We start from the raw sequence: 20,612 nt of genomic DNA on the forward strand, positions 1-20,612 counted from the left end.
GTTTCATAAACTGTTACTATTCCATTATAAATAAAATGCCTTTTAAAATACTTTTCTTTATTTGAGTGCCATGATGATGAATTGCGATGTCGCAAAGCATAAGACTGTAACTCCATAAATTATTTTGAAAACCGTTTGAAATCCTTCTGTTGTAGAAAAATGGTATACAATAAATTGGGATTTTTAAACCTGATCAAAGAACAACTGAAGGTGGGGCTGATAACATAAGTGCCTACTAAAAGTTCCCGTATCAGGCTCCCCGAACAGGCGCCGGAATGTGGCGACCAGGGGCTTTTCACAGTAACTTCATTTGAAGCCTACTTGTGACAAGCGATTTTCATTTCAAAGTTAAATAATCCAGCCTACTAAGCCTCCATTATGCCAGGCTACACATTTCCGGCCAGATGTGCACCACCAACCATACTGGGTGTAGGAAATAAAAGACATCCAGATCCCATGCCTGAAAGAGGCATTAGTTACCTTTGTATTAACAAATGACCGGCTGATCCCTTGTTGGAGAACTCACTGCTTTTGCCCTGAAGCAGCTGATGCAAGTACCAGATCTTGGTTAACAACAACCTACGAAGTAAGTTTTTTTTCAAATTTACTTAACTATAAATAGACTCAATATAATCCTGTTTAGGATAATAAAAATTGCGTAAATAATTACCAGTCTCGGTATCTTTTTCACTATTTTGCTTCTGTGTTTGAAGGATCACTATAGCAGCCTGCTTTTTTTGAAAATTGGATTGCTTATCTGATTTGTATCGTTAATTCCTTCTGAATGCCTGCTTATGGAGTCTCACATTAAAATGGATTAAAGTTTTGTTGAATGGCAGAAAGTTGTACTTTTAAAGGGTTTTCATCAATGGATTTTTCACTTAACCTGAATTTCATATTTGTGGATTTGATATTTCTTGTCAACTAGAGTTGTCACATTTGTGATAAATTAATGTGCAGTGGGCTAAACCAGTTAAATTAAATTTATTGTATTGCATAACTAATCCAGACAAGAAAATCTTGCTTTAATGAGGAACTAATAGGATTGCGCACATCTGCATCGTTAATTTGAATGGCTTTGTTGCGCTCTTGTTTTCGCTCCTTCACATCTATGTAAAAACTGCAGTGTTATTGCTGCATCTAGAGCTGATACATTTTGTATGTAACTGGGGAATGAAATCCTCAAACTAACCACACATTAACTGTTGGCAAGTGGAGCGAAATCCAGAGGAGACAGTCTGACAATGCTTTGGCTTTGCTGCTACTGTACTGTGCTACAATAGAAATTGGTGCAAAGCAAACATTTTACAACGGGTTTGTAAACTGTTTCATCTCAGCAATGAATTGACTTTTCCATTACATTCTTGTGAAAATTAAATATTTGACTCCAATGCCATGAGTCGAGATCTGAACAGAGTGTAATTCAAATTAATGAGACAGTCGTTCTCATAGTTGTCAGTACATCGTCTTGTTCTGTCATGTAAAATATTAACATGCAGATGCGCTTTGCAAAGATTTAATCTGGTGAGTGATCTCATATATTGTTGGTTTACTCCATTTCTCTCCATTTTGACAAACGGGGTTCCAACTCAATGGTTTGGAATGTGGAGTTTGGTTTACGTAAATTTATTTGTCTAATCATTTCTTGTTTGAAATGCATTTCTCACTTTGCCAAAGGGCTAGTCATGTTGCTTCTTAGTTTCATCCATCTGATTTGAATTTAAGAACCATTTTGTTTTACTGCAGTTCAATAATCTATCCCTTTGACATGCATTATTTTATTCAAGAGATACCCCGAGGGACATGAAAGGGTTATTCATGGCAAATGTATTTTTAAAACTGCCTAGCTGCCTTCGACACATCATCTGTTATTTTCTCTGAATTGGTCCTTGAGTCAGTCTTGAAGTCAAGGAAACTCAGCTCGATCTTCGACTATATATCCTTTGTAAAACTGGTTTCTCGCATGTAGAGAATGTGTTCAGAAATTATAATGTTCGCTTGCTAGTGGGCAATTAGATTGCTATTTCTTTTGTGACTTGAAATAAAATGGCATTGTTTCTTTGGCAACTAAATTGAAAAGGATGGTGAAGTGTCCCACCCACGATTTAGCTGATGTTCTAATGTGTTTTGGAATTGCTTCTGCTCTAGGAGTTGACAGATTCAGTGAAGATATCAAGCGAATGACCGGCTTCAAACCAGGTCTCTACTGGAGGCTCTGCTGGAAGTTTGTTAGTCCAACCTTTTTACTGGTAAGCAAGCAGTAGTGAAGTTGGCCCAATGTCTTAAAACAATGTGAAACGTCATGAAGGCAGACTGTCAACCCAGGTGGCAGACTACTTGCTTCTTTATGAATGGTCATTTTTTAATTTAGATGGAATAAAAAGAGGATGTGATGCAGGAAATGGTTTAAATCTTAAAAGATGTGCCTGCCCCTCATTCCCACCCACCAATTACTGGAGTCCTAAATTAAGTTCCCACATTTTCTACAGAAGCCATCCTGGAGGATGGTAGAAAACATTTCCATACCTGCCCTATTTCGCCACAATTGCACCTTCTATCAATCATGAGTTCGGAGCTGTTCCTCTGTGGACTTGTTCCTTTATCTCATTTTACGTGGTTGAGTCAGGATCTAAGAGAGCATTGGGCCAAAAGGTAAATATCTAAGTTCAAAAGTGGGATATTTTAGAGAAAGGTTTGGGGATATTTTTATATGGGGAATGAGGCACTGTTTGAAATACAATTGTAGTATTCACAAATTTTCCAATATATCTAAAGATCCTAACATTTGGCATTTTCTCCTTGCCATACGGGTGGCACAGTAGCACAGTGGTTAGCACTGTTGCTTCACAGCGTTAGGGACCCGGGTTCAATTCCCAGCTTGGGTCACTGTCTGTGTGGAGTCTGCACGTTCTCCCGTGTCTGCCTGGGTTTCCTCCGGGTGCTCCGGTTTCCTCCCACAGGACCCGAAAGACGTGCTTGTTAGGTGAATTGGACATTCTGAATTCTCCCTCAGTGTACCTGAACAGGCGCCATAGTGTAGAGACTAGGGGATTTTTACAGTAACTTAATTGCAGTGTTAATATAAGCCCTCTTGTGACATTAATAAAGATTATTATTATTAAGTTTAATCGACTTAGTAAGGATCTATTCCTAGAACCAAGAGGCAAAAGGGTATTACACAGAAAGAGGCCATCATACCTCCACCGATTCTTTATTGAAACAATCCCAACCTAATTCCACTGTCCCATCCCTCACCACAATTTGCATCTACCTCGGTTTCAAATAGTTACTAGAACCCTGTGCTAAGGACCTTGACGTTTGTCAATGTGCAGGAGTTCAGAACTTGTACTGAATGAAAGTTTAACTTCAAGAAACAAATAGTGCCTTCAGTATGTTAACTGGAATTTGCCCTCACCTCATTAGGTAAAATTATTCAGTTTGCCTGATTATTGGCTTTTCATCTGATTGTTGATACAAATATCTTTGTCACATGGATCCTGATGAATCAATCTCTAAATCAAAATTAGATAGAATATTTATCATAAAAACAGGGCAGTCAACACAACCCAGCCCATGCTGACATTTATGCCACCATTAAACCTCATCCCATCCTCCCTCTAACTCTGTTAACATAATCCGATATACCCTTTTCACTCAGTTGTTTATCTAGCCTCTCTTTAAATGGATCTATATTATTCACCTGAACTACTTCCTGTGATAATAAGTTCCACATTCTCATGACTCTTTGGATAAATACATTTCTTTTGAATTGTGTTTTGTGTTTTTAAATGACTATGTTATATCAATTCCCTCTAGCTTTGTTCATTCCCAGAAGTGGAAATCCCAAAGATATGCAGGTTAGGTGAATTGGCCATGCTAAATTGCCCTTTAGTGTCCAAAGGCGTGCAGGTTAGGTGGGGTAACAGGTTTATGGGAATTAGGCGGGGAGTGGGTCTACTGGTGCTCTTTCAGAGGGTCAGTGCAGACTCAATGGGCCATATGGCCTTCTTCTGCACTGTTAAATTTTATGCTTCTGTCAAAACCTTTCATAATTTTAAAGACCTCTGGAGGTTACCCCCTCAGCCTTCTCCTTCCCAGAGAAAAGGGACCTAGCCTGCTCGAATGGGTATAACCTGGCAGCTCTGTTGTAAATATCTTTGCAATCTTCCCAGTACCTGTCTATCCTTTATATAATGTAGCGACCAGGACTACACAAAGTACTCTTAGGTTTATGTTTGATCAGGTTCAAGGTATAGATGCATATTCTTCAATGAAAAAAGAATTGCTTTAGATTATTTTTAAAGACATGAGTTCGATTTACCTCCTTGGTTATAAATTTAGTAAATGTAACTCTTTTTCAGCTCATACTTGGGTAAAGTAAAAGGGTGTTAATTGGTGTTCTTTCATTTTAATGTTGTGAATTTTCCCAATTAAGGGGCAATTTAATGTGAGACACGGGGAGAATGTGCAAACTCCACACTCTCAGTGACCCGGGGCCGGGATCAAACCCGGGTCCTCGGCCCCATAAGGCAACAGTGGTTAATTGGTGTTTATTGGAAAAAATGCAGTCAAAGATATAAAATGATCAGCGGTTGTTGAAATACTGAACAGTCAAGTGGCGCTTTATTAAAATATTTAAAACGGCTTTATTCCAGAAGTTAAATAAAGTCTTAATTAAGTAGAATACATAAAGAGAGGTATCCAATTCCAACTAATTAAATTACTAGAACACTTTAGGCCAAATATTTGCACTCTACAACAAATGGAAAGTGTACGCTGTGTAGAACTGGCTCTTACAAAGACCTTCCCCTAAGGTTATACAATTAGTCACATTTACTTTCGGAGCAGCAGTATAATTTTGGCAGGTCTCTGGGAATGCAGCTGGTAGTTGTCAGAAACAAATTGTAAAACAAGGTAACATGTGTCTTATTGAATTTAGCTGCATTGGCATTTCCCTGGCTATACCTTGCCTCTTTGCAAGAGAATACGTGCAGCCTTTGACATTCAGATCTGCGAGTCTTCTGTTGGGTAACAGATTTTATGTGACAGGACCAAAAATGATGTTGTGTTCATTGTGGAAAGTTGGCAAACAATATCTGCTATTAAACAGATGTTGAAAATCTGCCTCCAGATAGACCATTCTCCTTGAATCATGCTTCCCATACCATATGATAGAACACTCACCTCTTTATTGGAAGGTTACAGATTTGAGGACAATGATATCAATTTCCTACATCTGCCCATGTCTGACTCGACTTCTGAAAACAGTTGCACATTGAAGTGAACTGCAGTAGTGGAAGGGATAATTAAAACAAGCCTTTCTGCACTTTCCACAAGGGGTCAAGTTAGTTATCTCTCTCACTTACTGGACAACTATACAATATAAATTGTCAGTTACAGTGGAGTCTGTAAATACAAACTCAGCCTATCCTGTACTCTTGGAAATAACCTGCAAAAATTTAAAAGTTTCAGTTGGGAGGCATGATGCAGTGTTTAGCACTGCTGCCTCACAGCCCCAGGGACCCAAATTCAGTTCCGACCTCGGGTGAATGTCTGCATGGAGTTTGCACGTTCTTTCCATGTCTGCGTGGATTTCCTCCCAGTGCTCTGGTTTCCTCCCACAGTCCAAAGATGCACAGCTTAGGTCATGCTAAATTGCCCCTAAATGGGATTCTGAGGATAGAATGGGGGGATTGGGTTGGGCCTAGGTAGTGTGCTCCTTCAGAAGGTCGGTGCAGACTCATTGGGCCGAATGGCCTCCTTCTGCACTGTAGGGATTCTATGAAAAAAAATTATAGTTTATTAAAATTATTTCACAGAATGTTGGCATCACTGGTTGGGCCAGCATTTATTGCCCATTCCTAATTGTTCTTGAGAAGGTGGTGGTGAGCCACCGCTTTGAACTGCTGCAATCCACAGTACTGTTAGGAAGGGAGTTCCAGGATTTTGACCCAGCGAAGCTAGGGAACAGCGATGTATTTGAAAATCAGGATGGTTTGTGACTTGGAGGGGGTCTTGCAGTTGGTGGTGCTCCCATGCATCTGCTGCCCTTGTCCTTCTGGGTGGTAGAGGTTGCAGTTATGGAAAGTGCTGTCAAAGGAGCCTTGGTGAGTTGCTGCAGAGCCCCTGCAAAGTGCAAACTGGAAATCAGATTTCAAGAAACCATAGGTGATGGTGAGCATGAAAATGGTTTTAAAATGCTATAAGACGGCATGAGGCAGGAAATGACCACTTGGCTGTTTCTGCAAAAAATAATTTTCACTCTTTATGGAGTCAATCAAATTCTTTAATCTCCTAAAAGACAAATTTCACTAAGTTTCTTCTCCTGTTCCGACATCAATCAGGGAAATGCAAAGAACATTTAACTAACTTGTTCACCTTGGGTTTGTTTCCATCAACATTTTTTGGGGTCAGAAGAACTCAGGAAATATTGTGTGCTAGACAGTATTTCTTCATCTCAAATATACTCGGTTAGATGTAGAAAGTTGTGACCTCTGATGCTGTTAAGACAAAGGTTTTTTAACATAACTTTATTTTTTAGCATGTGAAATTCTGAATTATTTTCATATTAGTTTGGAAATATTTAAGCATTTTTACTTTAGCTTTAAAGTGATTGTTTATTTATAAAAATATACATTGTCATATTGAAGAGCAATTTCTGCACTTTGCATTATCCTTCGTCATGGGAACCTTTCCTGTTTTAAATAACACATTACATCTTTGCTTTTCTTCTGCCAGTTTGTAGTGATTGTTAGTATCGTGAAATTCAAGCCTCTAACCTACGATGAATATATATTTCCAAACTGGGCAAACCTTGTTGGATGGGGAATAGCAGTGTCTTCAATGTCACTAGTACCAATTTACGCCATCTACAAACTCTTGTCCATTCGTGGCACCTTAAAAGAGGTTAGTATTGGTGTATTTGCATCATTTAAAAACAGATCTGTACCATACGAAGGGTTAAAATGGAAGGATATATTTTGTAAGGAGACTGTAGTTTTGATTTTTGTGATGTAGGTGTAGTTTTCACCCAAGTGGTTCAGAGTGGAATTTAAATGACTCAGAATAAAGTGAGATTTTAAGGTCTCCTACCTGGTGAAACCTGGCGGAAATGGCAAGGCATGATTTACAGAACTGTTCCTGCCTAATGGCCTCTTGAAATCTGATTTCTAGTTTGCCCGGGCCTGCACCTAAAAAGTCGGAGAACTCACCTCAGCCCTATTTATATGAAAAATTGCATGCGTAAACCACCAAGTATCACCTTCCAACTTTACCATGCACACTCCATTCAGCATCAGCTGCTAGTCCTGCCAAACAGCAGCTGAACAGATACCGGTTCAATTACTTCTGAAGGGCCAAGAGCCCACACACAAAAACCCTGATCCCCCCCCCCTTCCAGAAAATAGTTTCTCCTCCCTCTGCCAGACCCACCTTCTTCCAACCTGGAGACTATTTAGGCCATCCGATATTGCAATGGCCTTGAATGGATGAGGCACTCACTTCCCACTCGCAGCCTGCTGGCCTTATGCTAATGGAAGTAACCTCTGGCGGCTGGTGGCTGACCATGAGCTGGGCTACCTGCCCAGAACCGGGGACTGAAATCTACTTCAAACTGTGGATTCTGCACAAAAACCTCCGAAGTCAGCGAGGACTCAGCCATGTTCAGGAGGGGGATCAGGAAAATGGAAGTGAAATTTAAGGAAATTGGAACAATTAATGAGGCAGTGACACAATAAGCCGGGAAATGTTCTGAAAGCCTTTAAAAGGTGCCTTTGAACCCATTGGCAGCTGAATTAGAAAGGTGGGAGGGCTGAGAAATGAGTGGCAAAAATGAAGATAGCAAGATGCAGACATGAAGTTGCAGGCACATGACGTTCAAGTCAACACCCATGCTTTGTTTGATGGCAGGTGATGGATGTTACATGAGGTGGTTGCAAGGAGGGTGGGGCCCCTTTTGCTACTTCATAGCTCCGTGTTGCAGCATCCCTGCGAGGAGCAGGAGTGGTATTTATTTTTCTCTGTAATGCTGTGCTAGTCCTGCTTTATGCACCACCTCAGGGCATAGATATCTGCACAGCATGAACAGAGTCCACCATAATGCATGTAGCAAATTAATTTCCATTAACACGTTAATATAAATTTGAGACAAACAACCTCCACTTGTTGCTGATTAAGACAAATGTTCCTAGCAGGCAAAATAATAAATAAAAATGAATTTGGGAAGATGACTGGTGTACAAAAAGATTGGGCCACGTTGTTCTGTTAAAACTAGTCTTGTGGCACTTGCTGTCATTTATGCGTAGGGAGGCAGCAATTTCAGGTGAGCTAGGAGGAAGGTTAAAGGTGAAATTCCAAAAGTTGCCGTCTGACTTGTGCCTCTCTGCCAGCTTATTGAAACAGAATCTCACTGCCTGCCTCAGTGTCGAATGGTGTGACATTGCTGTATTTGTATGGAGGGTGGGATCCAAACTAAACTCACTGCAGAAAGCTACTTCTTCTGCACTCCCCCCCACCCCCCGCCGCCATAAGATTGCCATGGGCTGGACGTGGACCATGCAAAAGTCCATTGACCGCTGGGAGGAATTTCTGGTCGGCAGGCGGGTGCGGTCGATGAATCCTGCCCTCAGTCTTGTCATTGCAAGTATCTTTTTAACGATATGATAACTGTTAATCATTGCCAACTAATCTCTCTGGCCCTTCTTATAAGTGTAGAGCCCCATTGCTTCAGGTTTTATTTGATATCAAAGATTTTAAAACTTTCAGGTATAAAATTCAAAATTATTTTTTTAACCTTGCATCTCCTCTCTCTCTCTCTCACTCCCTCCCTTTCTCAATCCAATCTTTCTTTCCATCTCGCCATTTCTTTCTCTATCGGATTTGGCATTGATTTCACCCCTTTAATTCACACATTATTCTCCGTCTTCGTGCTGTTGATTTCACAATTCTTCAGTCCGATTGGGTTAACGGAACACACAATTGTTTTCTCAGCTGACTCAAGTCCCTCGTGCTCAGTCTCTCTTGCTGTGACCCTGTTACTCATACCTTTTTCGGCGAGTTGTCACACAAAATCATATAAATATAAACGTGCAATGGCCATTCTAACTAAAGACAGATGATGTTGCAGCACATTATGATTCAATATTTTATGCAATGGAGTTACTGTTGTTATTCAAGTAGGCATCATTGTCTTCATGTTCACTTAGCCTACATGAGCATGGAATGTTAAAACGATAAACCCATCTCTTTAAACAAGCTTTTGGTTACCTGTCCTAATGCCTCCTTCTTTGATTCACTGTCATAAATTTGCTCCTAAACAGTGTCTTAGGGCATTTTACTGCATTAAAACCATATAAATGTGTGTTGTTGTTCGATGTGACATGGTCTACCCTCTTTGGACAATAACAAGTCCAATAAGCCGTCCCTAAAAATATAACAAATTGCCAGTCACTCACCAGACTGTTTCAATTTGAAGCTTATCCCACGATTCCAATCGTTGAGCTGTAAATGCAATTTCTATGGGAACATCACTTTCTCAAAATACAGTGTGGAACTGTATTCAGAACGGCTATAAGTCATGTTTTACTTGATGTGAATCATAGAAATATCTGTTCATTGTCAAATGTCAAACAATAATCCTTTAAAAGTTCTGAGAAAGCCCCTGCATTTTGATCTGGTTTTTCTGCTTGTTTTTCCTGTGATATACATCTGCAAACAATTTTAAACATTGCAAAAACATTGGAGGCACCAGTGAATGAAGATGATGTTATACCTGTGCCAATGGGGAATTACATTTTGAAATTTAAAAAAATAAATTATCTCCTAATTTATTGAACTAAAATCAGTTTATTTTCGGTGGAAAATCAGATTTTGCTGCTGCCCCCCTCGCCGCAAGGCTCGCTTGAACACGGGGAACATTCAATCAGGCAGGAGGGTGCAGGATTGATACCTCATTGTAGTAGTAGCATCTGGTGCATACATGATTAATGTGGGACTGGGTGCAATACCACCCACACGGCACATGACCCAGAGTTAGGATCCGCCCACTGACAGTGCATTAAGTGGCATTTACGCAGCAATAACTTGCTCAGTTTGGGTTCTGCCAGGGCCTCGGCTCCTAATCCCAAAACAGCCTTGGTCCTAATGTGGACAAAAGATCTGCATTCAAGAGGGGAGGGGAGAGTGACTGCCCATGGCATAAATGCAGCATTTGACCGACTGTGGCTTCAAAGAACCCTGGTTAATGGATGTCAATAGGAATCAGTGGAAAAACAGCCAGAGGTAGGAATTATATCGAGTACAAAGGAATATGGTTATGGTTATTGCAGGCCAATCATTGCTCCAGTTGTTCCCCAGGGTAGTGTCCTAGACCCAACCATCTTCAGCTGCTTTAATGACATTCTCTCCATCATAATGTCAGAAGTGGGGATGTTCGCTTATGACTGTACAATGTTTATTACCATTCACAACGCTTCAGATAGTAATGCAGTCCAAAAAAAAAATTTTTTTTAATTCTATGAAATCCAAATGGAGCAAGACCAGGACAACATTCAGGCTAAGTGGCAAATAACATTCACGTCACACAAGTGTCTGGCAATTACCATTTCCAACACGAGGAAATCTAACCATCTCCCCTTGACTGTCGCCCTTCATGACTTTTTTGAGCAATTTGGAAAGTTTAGTTAGAGAGCACAATATTTGCATATCAGGTTTAAAATAGTCGCTTGGTTTTTTAAGCTATAGTTCCTAGAACTGGAATGCTGTGGTACATTTGCCAAACTTTATTTTTGAGAATATATCTTGCTTTTTAAAAAAAAAATTGATTTTGGTGTTCCGAATAACAGACTGGATTCTCGGATAATGGGCTACGTCCCCACACTGGCGTAAAAACGCTGGCGTTTCACGCCAGACTTTCCATGTAAAAATTTACAGTGATTCTCCTACCTGTAGGGGGCTGGCAGGGCCCCGTAAGTGCTTCTCGAAGCTCTGGCTGCAGATATGGGGCCCCTCACGTTCGGTCGGGAGTCCGCGCATGCGCACGGTGGCCTGCAGCGGTACGCCATGGCGGACTCGGACCGTGGACCGACATCGACAATATAGGCCCCCCCGAGATGGCGTGCGCCCGCGGAGCTGAGATGCCCGATCGCTGCCCTGGCCGCCCATGAGGCCACCCCTCGGTGCTCAACCCCTCCGTCCCACACCAGGGCGGCCGCAGACTGAGTCCACAGCCGCCACCCGAGGTTCCCTACCGGCAATGCGCGGTTAGAACCACGCCATCGGGAACCCGGCCAGTTTTGCCCGGAGAATTGCTAGGGGGGGGCTCTGTTAATCCACGTGCGAGCAAGTCTCGGGGACCGGAGAATCATGGGAGCATCGCTGGCTATGATTCCCGCCTAAAGGTTGATTCTCCGCCCCCACTCCAAACACAATTTCGGTGCGGTGCTGCAGAGAATCCCGCCCATGAGCTGTAGCAAAATCCTAAACCTTCCCAACTGAAAGAAAGGTTATATAGGAGACACTGGACAGGACAGGACAAATAAAATGAGGGGAGAGCAGAACCAGCCGAACGTGTGAAGTGGATATATTTTAGAAAGTAACTTCACAAACCATTGTAATAAATAATGTACCTCTCCTTTAGAGAATAGCATACTGCATCACCCCTGAAAATGAACATTATCTTGTGGAGCAAGGAAAAGTGCAACAGTTTAAGGTAAGTAAAACAATTCCTACTAAATCTATTAAAATGCTGCATTTTCCACTGTCAAGTAACAAGTGACTATTATGACTGTAACTTTTTGAACTGTCATTTGATCGCTTCACAGCTCAAACATTGGCTTGCAATATGAACACTTCCAAAACACCTATAATACAAGAGATGCAATGGAAATAAGAAAATTCCTGGACGTTGAAAGTTATTTCTATTAAAATTTTCAGAAATGTCAGATTCCATTACAGCTCAAGTTCAGTGCCATATCTGTTACGCTGCGGTGTGGCTGGTTGACCTCTTGACCTTTGGGTAACAGCACAGCAGACTTATTTATTTTGTAACTCCTGCTTTTGTTCACGGGTGTTTGACAAATTACAGGTGTCGACATGACATTGATTGTTTAATCTGGAATATCACCATTTTCTTTATTAGCACCACAGGCATACATCTACAAAAAAAAACCTTTTAGACATTTGAAAGAATCCAGCAGTGTTTTCCGGCTAATTTCTTGTCAGTGCCAAAATGAAGAAGATAAACATTTTGCATGACACTATTCTTTTATTTTTAAATCCGATATTTCAAACTGACAGACACATCAGCTTCCTCCATTTCTTAATTAACAGCCGTCAATCTCTCGTATCGATCTTGTTTTCAAGAGGATATACCCTCTTGTATATCCTCTTGTGCACCATTTTGACTTGGATTGAAACAAATCCATATTTGTTTTGAAGTTATACATTTGTAAAATGTAAACTTCTTGCAGAATTTTGTCATCTCATAATTTCTACTGCTTCTGAAGTCATAAATTACTGCCAATGTCTTCAACATGTTCATTTTGATGAGGTATTTTGGGAATAATCTCCCTCATTAATAACCAGAGAGAAGAGAATTTCACCTCCACGAATAGAATTTTATTGGCAGGGTTTATGTTGAAATGTTAAATTATGCCTCTGTTCACCTGTTTCAATCCATGTCAAAATGGTGCACAAGAGGATATAGTTCAAATGTGTTAAGTATTCAAGTGAACTTTGCCAACCATCTTGTTTCTTTTTCTTTCTATTGAGTTTTCATATTTTATATCCAACAAATTATAAATTATACCTTATCAGAAAGAAGCCACACAAAAACCAACATGTATATTTACAAGTGAGCATTTTCATAACAACAACTGTGGTCGTGACCCCCCTTTAACTGACATACATATTTTACATTCCCGAATACGGCCGAGACACATAGTTATAGGCATTTATATTTAATTTGGTTTGGGCCTCAGCTTGCAATCAGACCGGTCCCTTGTGGCTTTGACCTTCCTGCTCCTATCTTCTGTTCCTGCTCATAACTCATCCAGCAGTTGCCCATACATGTCCCCACAGTTCTCCTCCGATAGGTCACCCACGTTCAGCAGTTTTCTGTTTGTGATGTCCTGGTATCTGGGGGCTCGTCATTGTTTCTTTTCGAAAGAAGCACTTGACTTGAATATATCTCAGATCATTCCCTCTTGGTAACTGAATCCTGTCCGTGAATTCCCCCCAGGGTCACTACTCTGTTGTCTGTGTACATGTCCCTAACCATCAGAGTCCCCTTGTCCTGTCTCCACCTTTTGAAGGTGGCGTACATTATTGCCGGAATGAACCTATGGTTGCTGCAGATGAGGGTCATTGTGGACGGTTAGGCAGAAGTGTTGCCTCATTTGGTACCACGTTCAGAGCGTGGCTACTGCCACTGGGCTCTATGAGTATTTGGCCAGGGGGGAATGGGAGTGTGATGTCTCTATGCAGGAACTCTCCTCCATCCTCACCCACTCTGCTCTACTCCTTGACCCATCCCTGTACTCTTTCTGCAGTGTCCGTTCAGTGGTAGAACTGTAGGTTTCAGAAGGACCAGGCCTCCCACATTTCTCTTTCTTTTGGATCCTCTCTCTCTCTCTCTCTGTCTGTCTGTCTGTCTCTCCCCCCCCCCCCCCCAGGACCTAGGACCTCAGCGCTGTGAGGCAGCAATGCTAATCACTGTGCCACCATGCTGCCCCTCAACACGTTTATTTTGACTGTCTGTATCCTCCCTGCAAGGGAGAGTAGGAGTGGGCCCCACCTCTGCACATCCTTTTTAACTTCTCTCAACCTGACTTGTCAGGTTCCATTTATGGAACTATTGGCTATTTGGATCCCCAGGTAGCAGAATTTGGTCAAGGCCAGTTTAAACAGAAGTCCCTCCACTCTGCCCCTCCCCCCCCCTTCGGCTTCACAGGGAAGATCTCAAGGTTAAGCTTGTCGTCTGAGGAGGCTCCCTATCCCTCCCATGCTGATCCGGTGGTTTGAGATGTCGAGGAGCAGGACATTCACATAAAGGGAGACAGTTCTCTGTCTCCTCTTTCGATACCTCTTAACCCTTCGCTGCTCTGAGCGCAATCGCCAGTGGCTTGATTGCCAGAGCAAATAGCGGGACCGTGGACATTCCTACCTAGTGCCTATGTGCAACCGAATGGAAGCACTTTAGAGCAGTTTGACCCAGGAGGTGAATCCTGTCCCAAAGCTAAACCATTCCAGTACCTCTATGAGGTATTTCCATTTGATCCTGTTGATGGCCTTTTCTGCATCCAGGGAGATGATTACTTCTGTTGTTCTCTCTCCAGATAGAGTCAGTATCACGTTCAGCAGGCGCCTGATGTTCAATGTTAGCTGCCTGCCCTTCACAGAGCCTGTCTGGTCCTCCGCGATTATCTCTGGCATGCAGCTCTCCAACTGCCTTACCAGGACCTTCGCAGGATCTTTGCGTCTGCGTTAAGGAGTGAGATGGGCCTGTAGGACCCGCACTCCATCGGGCAATATTGATGGTGGCAGTATGTCCCTTACTAGTGAGTCCCTTACTACCTGCGAATATCTCCCGCAGGTGTGGGCCAGTGCTGATGAGAATTCTTTGTAGAAGTCGGCCGGGTATCCATCTGGTCCTGGCACCACCCCGCCTGCATGGAGTTGATACTCTCATTGACTTCTTCCAGTTCTAGTGGTGCTCCTAGGCCCCATCTCTTATTTTCCCCCACAATCGGCATGTCCAGTCCTTTGAGGAACTGCTTCATCTCCGAGTCCCCCTCTGGGGGTTCGGAGGTGTAAATCCCTCGGTAGAAGGTTGCAATGGCTTTTCTGCCACAGTGACTTGCCTGCTGTTTCTGTCTTTAACCTGAGCTATTTCCCTTCTGGCTGTCCGCTTTCTCAGCTGGTGAGCTAGCAATCATCTGGCTTTGCCTCCATAAAAGGTTCCCCGTGTCAGGCAGAGCTGGTTGACTGCTTTCCCAGTCAAAATCCATTTACAACTTTTTCCTGTCTGCTAGTAATTCCACGGGTGGGGCCATGGAATACCACCGGTCCACTTCCAGTGTGGAGTCGACCAGCTGTTGTCTGGCTGCCCTCTTTGCATGGCTTGAATGTGATAAATTTCCCCCTGATCAGCGCCTCCCAGAATGTGGGTGGTGAGACGTCCCCTTTCTGGTTGTTGGTACATACCCGCCTCTGATACCCGATCTCAAAAAGCCTCATCGGCGAGGAGGGCAGTATCCAGCATCCATGGGGCCACTGAGTCCTGCTGTCTCCAATCTCACATCCATGTAGTGTGGAGCATGGTTGGAGATTACGATTGAGGAGTATTCCGCTTCCACTACCCATGGAAGCACCAATTTCCCCACTACAAAGAAGTTGATCCTTGAGTAGACCCTCTGGACCTGGGAGAAGAAGGAAAATTCCTTCTTTCTCCCCTAGGTGCATTAACCTCCATGGGTCCACTGCTCCCATCTGCTTGAAGGTGTTCAGCTCCTTTGCCATATTCATGAATTTCCCAGATTTAGGACTGGATCTATCAGTCTGTGGGTCCTGTACACAGTTAAAGTCCCCCCCCCCCCCCCCCCCCCCCCCTCCCAACCAAATGATTGTCAGTGTGTGTCTATGTTGGGGATTTCTGACATGGTTTTCTTTATGAGTTCCGCGTCATCCCAGTTGGGTGCATACATGTTCACGAGGACCACTGGTGCTCCTTCTAGAGTATCAATAAACATGACATACCATTGTTAATTTTTATTCTTTCATCGGATGTGGACATCAATGGAAAGGCCAACATCTGTTGTCGTCCCTAATTGCCCTTGAACTGAACTGCTTGCTGGACCATAAATATCGATGGAAATTCTGTGAATCCAGCTATATGGGCAGATTGAAAATTTGCTCTGTACATATGCGGAATTTTCCACTTTTCCTGCTGGAGACAACACTGAGGGTGGAATGTTTCAATTTGTTTTTCTCTCTGTTTCACTGCCTGAATTTCAAGTTGTAATTTAAAACAAATCCATGTATGTAATGGTTTTCACAATGTGAATATTGTTTATCCACTGAATATGTGTCCGGACAGAATTCATAATTTGCAAGACGTGACAATTTATTGATCCAGATCCTTCAGTTTCTGGACTGTTGGACACTGGACATACCCCCAAGATGTGCTTTGGGATCTCTGAAGTACTGATTCCATGGGAATTGCTCAGGAAGTTCCGATGGGTAATTCCCCTACTTCCTGGAACTCTGAAAAACAGTTCTGATTTACGTACCTGGAAACTTACCCAGGAAATGTTAAAAATCCTCCTCTAACTCATGGGTAACTATGTAACTGACCCCACAACTCCAACCTTTGATCCCCTGACTCCTCCCCGACCCCACCTGACCTGACAAGCCCCTACTACCCAACTCCCCCCCCCCCCCCCCCATGACTCCCCTCAATCCAACCCGACCTGACCTGTCCTCATCACCCTGTCTAGCTGCTGTCCCATTCCCTTACCCCCTTTCTTCACCCACATTACTCACCTACACATTCACCCATTCATTCATGCACTCATTCATTTTGGAACATTTAAACTCTTCACTTAACAAGAATATGTCAAGTAATGCCATAAAAGTAGACGTGGCAGATTCTCTCTGCTGAGTGACTTTTTCAGGATCCTCCGTTTGAAAATGGGCCAGGAAAATCGGAGGAAAGTAAGTGGGTAGTTTCCATTTATCTGATCAGGATCGGAAACAGGTGTCCCAACCTTTACCAGAAGACTTCGGCCATTGAATTTAACTTGTAGAAGTTTATCGACAAAATTAAAATATTTAACTTAGTTTGCCATTTAATGAAGAGATGTGAGCTATTCTTTTTACCCAAACTTGAACAGATGCTATGTCATTAATAGGTTCCGTAAAGGGCCCAAGAATTAGTCCATCGATAGTGTGTAGATTCGCACCAGTGTAAAATGCTCCCCTTCAATACTTTAAGCCAAAAACAGAAGGAAAGGTAATTTCGTCTTTTATCACACACAGCTACTGTAGTGGTTAATGACATCGAAAATATTCAATCGAAGGCACTTAGTCAATAATGGATTGTTCATCAGTTATTAAACAAAAGAGCAACACTTGTGAAATCCATTTCCCCCCATTGAATTACATAATGAAGATACATAAATGGACAAAGGTTTACTTTCTGAAAATTTGCTGTCTGTCTATATTGTCTTACATGTTTTCTGAAAATCCTGGAAATTGCTTGGGTGGGATTGGTGACGTAGGGTTTGTCATGAACGGCTGCCGTAACTTTGGCAGAAATCATGTTTATAGCCCGGCTGGTGTTTCCATCAAATTTCCAATGGAACTTTGGGGAAATTTCCAATGTTTCTACTTTAATATTCACTGCTTGCAATCCCCCTGCATGGTAGCTTTCAAAATGTCGCAATGGGTTCTAAATTGAAGAAATGGCACTGAATTAGAAGTTGGAATTTTGCACAGATTAAATCAGAGCTGACAGGAAATAATTGGCCAGATCTGGGATTCGCTGGTAGCCCGCCTAACTGCATTGAAATAGGAGGAAGTGGATCTCTTTGCTTGTTTTTCTGCCCACCCTAAATAACTCGCGATGACCGGTTGGCCAAGAATGCCTACCAGGCAGTCATTACTGTGCTTTCACTATCACTGACTACCACTTATTTAAACAATGGAAACATTCATTAAGTAATTGAAACCTTGAACCCATCAGATATTTTTGACAAATATATTTTGTTCCGTGATTGAACACTGCCAGTAAGCGAAATGTTTTCCAAAGCAAACTGATGACCAAAAAAACCACATAGCTAAATTTACTGAGCTGTTTTCTTCCACTGTGTTGATGTATATTTTTGAAATAATTCTTTGATTTATTTAGATTAGATGGCCTTTATCATTAAAGTATTAGCATTAAGATTTTTTAAACATCTTGTATATAATTGTTTCTAAATTGTAATCAGCTGTATGAAGTCTGAGAGTATATTAAAAGTACTCAAAAAAGTATATCTCAGTAAATCAATAACTCAGTATATCAAAAATGGGACATATTCAAGTAGCAGCAATGTTCTTTTCTAAAAAGATAATTGCGTTTGTTTCTGTGTTAAATGTTCTCATGTTAAATAATCAACTGTATTTATCAAAAGTGTTTATAAAACATGTGCTTGTAAAATCTATTTTAATGTACACCTGTTAAATTTGTTTTTTGTGCTTAGTGTAAATATCGGCTGTCTAGAACTATTATACAGAATTATAGAATATTAAGATATTATTGTGTACATTCCAAAGTTCTGCTTAAAGTGAGTAAAGACCTCTGATGTAGTACAATATGCACACGGTAATAATAAAGTATATCTTCTTATACTCATTTTGGACTTTTATTTGGGTCAAATATTATTGCCTCTGTTAGCCATCATTAAAAATATGGCCAACTGAAGATATTCACAAACGAATGAAGATTTGATGTATTTGTTGGCAGGAAACTGGTTCTTCCAACAGCAAAATGTGCATATACTTTGGGCCAAATGCAGGCAGGACCTGAACCTGTAGCAACCAATAGCAAGCCGCCCCCACCATTGGAAACCATGCTGCCGGGGGGGGGCTCCTCCCACTTGTTTGTTTGCTAAAACCTCCAGGATGTGATTCTAATCCCCCATTGCGCAGGCACACCTCCCACTATTCCTGGAGAATAGCGGGAGAGCCACTAAACCGGGTTGTTGCCTGGTGCTGAGCTGAGTGTGATGCTCTTGGCACCCAACGTGATCTGGTTCACAGCCCAGCCGGGCATGGACCAGACTCGCATATTTAAACAAGGCTGAAACTCAGTTTAGCCTGTTCGAGGTTGGAGTCTCCCGGCTTCCGCAGGTGCAGCATCAGTACTGGTTTCCAAAAATGGATGACCGCGCTGGAGAGGCTCAGAGGCCATTGGATCTTCCGGGTGGTCAGGAACAGGGCACCCTGGCAGTGCCACCCGGGCACTGCCAGTGCACTGAGAAAGGTCCTGGCCATGAAAGAGGTGGTGAACTGAGGGGGATGGTGCCTGAGGAGGGGGGGGGGGGCACCATAGTGTTGATATTGTATGCATGGCTGGCAATTCTGCTCCCTGCCTCACCTGTTAAAACAAGGTGTTGTTTTTTCACTACATAGTTTAAAAATGTCAGTGAAAGGTTTCTAAATCATGAATGTTAAATCACCATGAACACCTAACAAAGTCAAAATGAAGAAGTGAGCTCACTGCTGTAAGTACACACATCGGTAAATCAAATCATTTGTTACTGAAGTCATTTCTGTTCATACCATAACTCAATGCAAATCAATGGTTAGTTTTGGGCTCAACCTCGCTTGCTTGATTGACAGCTTAAAATATAAAGTGAGATTCTGCACCATTTGACAATACTATATTCTGCTCAATGTTTTAAGACATTCAGTCTAAATTATATTGTCAATGCTGAGCTATTCTGTCCCCATGGAAAGTCACAGCAAATTCCTAATTGATAAAACTTTTAGGTAGGTGAACCCACAACTCCCCTCTTGGACTGCAATTTCTGAGTCTGACCTGAATCTGTCTGGGTTGGGTAAAATAGTCAAGCCTAACAACTCAGTACAACTCAATATTCTTTCAACTGTTTATTTGACCAACGATAGCATACAAATGTCAGTACCCTGCTCCCTTCAATACCCACAAATATTGTTCCCCTTTACTTGCACTGTATTCATCTTGGTATCACTCAGAAAGTATGTTTCTGTCTGTGCAGCTGATCAATCAGTTGCTCTCCTCACAAGTGGCTCCCTTGCCCCTAAACACAAGCATCTTGGAGTGCAAAGAAATTGCATCAACGATAAATGCAATATCTTAAATCTTTTATCAATTCCACATCCTGGGTTGGTGAACAGCCCATTAATATATAAAGGTATTTTAATGGGGAATATTCGGGGTTATTTACCATCATTAGATTGGTGAATGAGGTTTATATTCTGAAACAGTTTTGAAATTAACGTATCCAAATGTGGGTGCCAACTCAGACACAATGGCACCAGATCAATCAGCTTGTTGAGTGCCGTTCACAGCTTTGAGTTTAATGGCTTAACTCTGGATAAACACTTGCTATTGTGTAGCCTGACCACATCAGCTGTGGTTAACATATTTCTGAAGTCACATCATTGTGTCTGCCTCTGATAGAATAATTAAATTTCAGCTTCTTACAAGTTCGGGTAAAAGTCTTGTGGGTTCCTGGAATATGAAATTTGGCCCATTTCTGATGATTGTCCATTTGCACACTTCCTTTGCAGTAGTCATTTGACAGTTAATGTCAGCTCCCTATCCTTCTTAGTGAAATGCGTCCCTGCTGAAGGGACTGGCTATCGGCTGCTTCTCTTCAAACCGTGTAGTTCAACTTTTATTCATTCCCCATCTGTAACTGCTGAACTTGTCCTTTAACATGCGAAGGATGTAAAACTCAGATCGGCTGTGCAACTGGAGAAGGCACTATGGAAGCTAGGGGTCCTCTCAGTGGGGCACACTGCATCTCCATATACTTTTAGCATGGTTTTTATGGTGCCCCAATGCTGGCAAGGGGGCTCATCTGGGG

General features: G+C 42.0%; 1 protein-coding gene across 1 annotated transcript in view; it reads left to right on the plus strand.

Annotated features, from left to right (window-relative positions):
* slc6a2 (solute carrier family 6 member 2) overlaps positions 1–12,165 on the plus strand; it is a 200,712-nt gene extending 188,547 nt beyond the window's left edge. The window contains exons 11-14 of the mRNA XM_038806745.1: positions 2,149–2,249; positions 6,739–6,906; positions 11,636–11,707; positions 11,820–12,165. Of these exons, the coding sequence (XP_038662673.1) occupies positions 2,149–2,249; positions 6,739–6,906; positions 11,636–11,707; positions 11,820–11,843 (365 nt within the window). The 3' untranslated portion in view covers positions 11,844–12,165. The remainder of the gene's footprint in view (positions 1–2,148; positions 2,250–6,738; positions 6,907–11,635; positions 11,708–11,819) is intronic.
* Positions 12,166–20,612: the final 8,447 nt, after the last annotated feature.

Source organism: Scyliorhinus canicula, chromosome 9 (genome assembly GCF_902713615.1).
Source record: "Scyliorhinus canicula chromosome 9, sScyCan1.1, whole genome shotgun sequence".
In the NCBI taxonomy this organism is placed as follows: domain Eukaryota; kingdom Metazoa; phylum Chordata; class Chondrichthyes; order Carcharhiniformes; family Scyliorhinidae; genus Scyliorhinus; species Scyliorhinus canicula.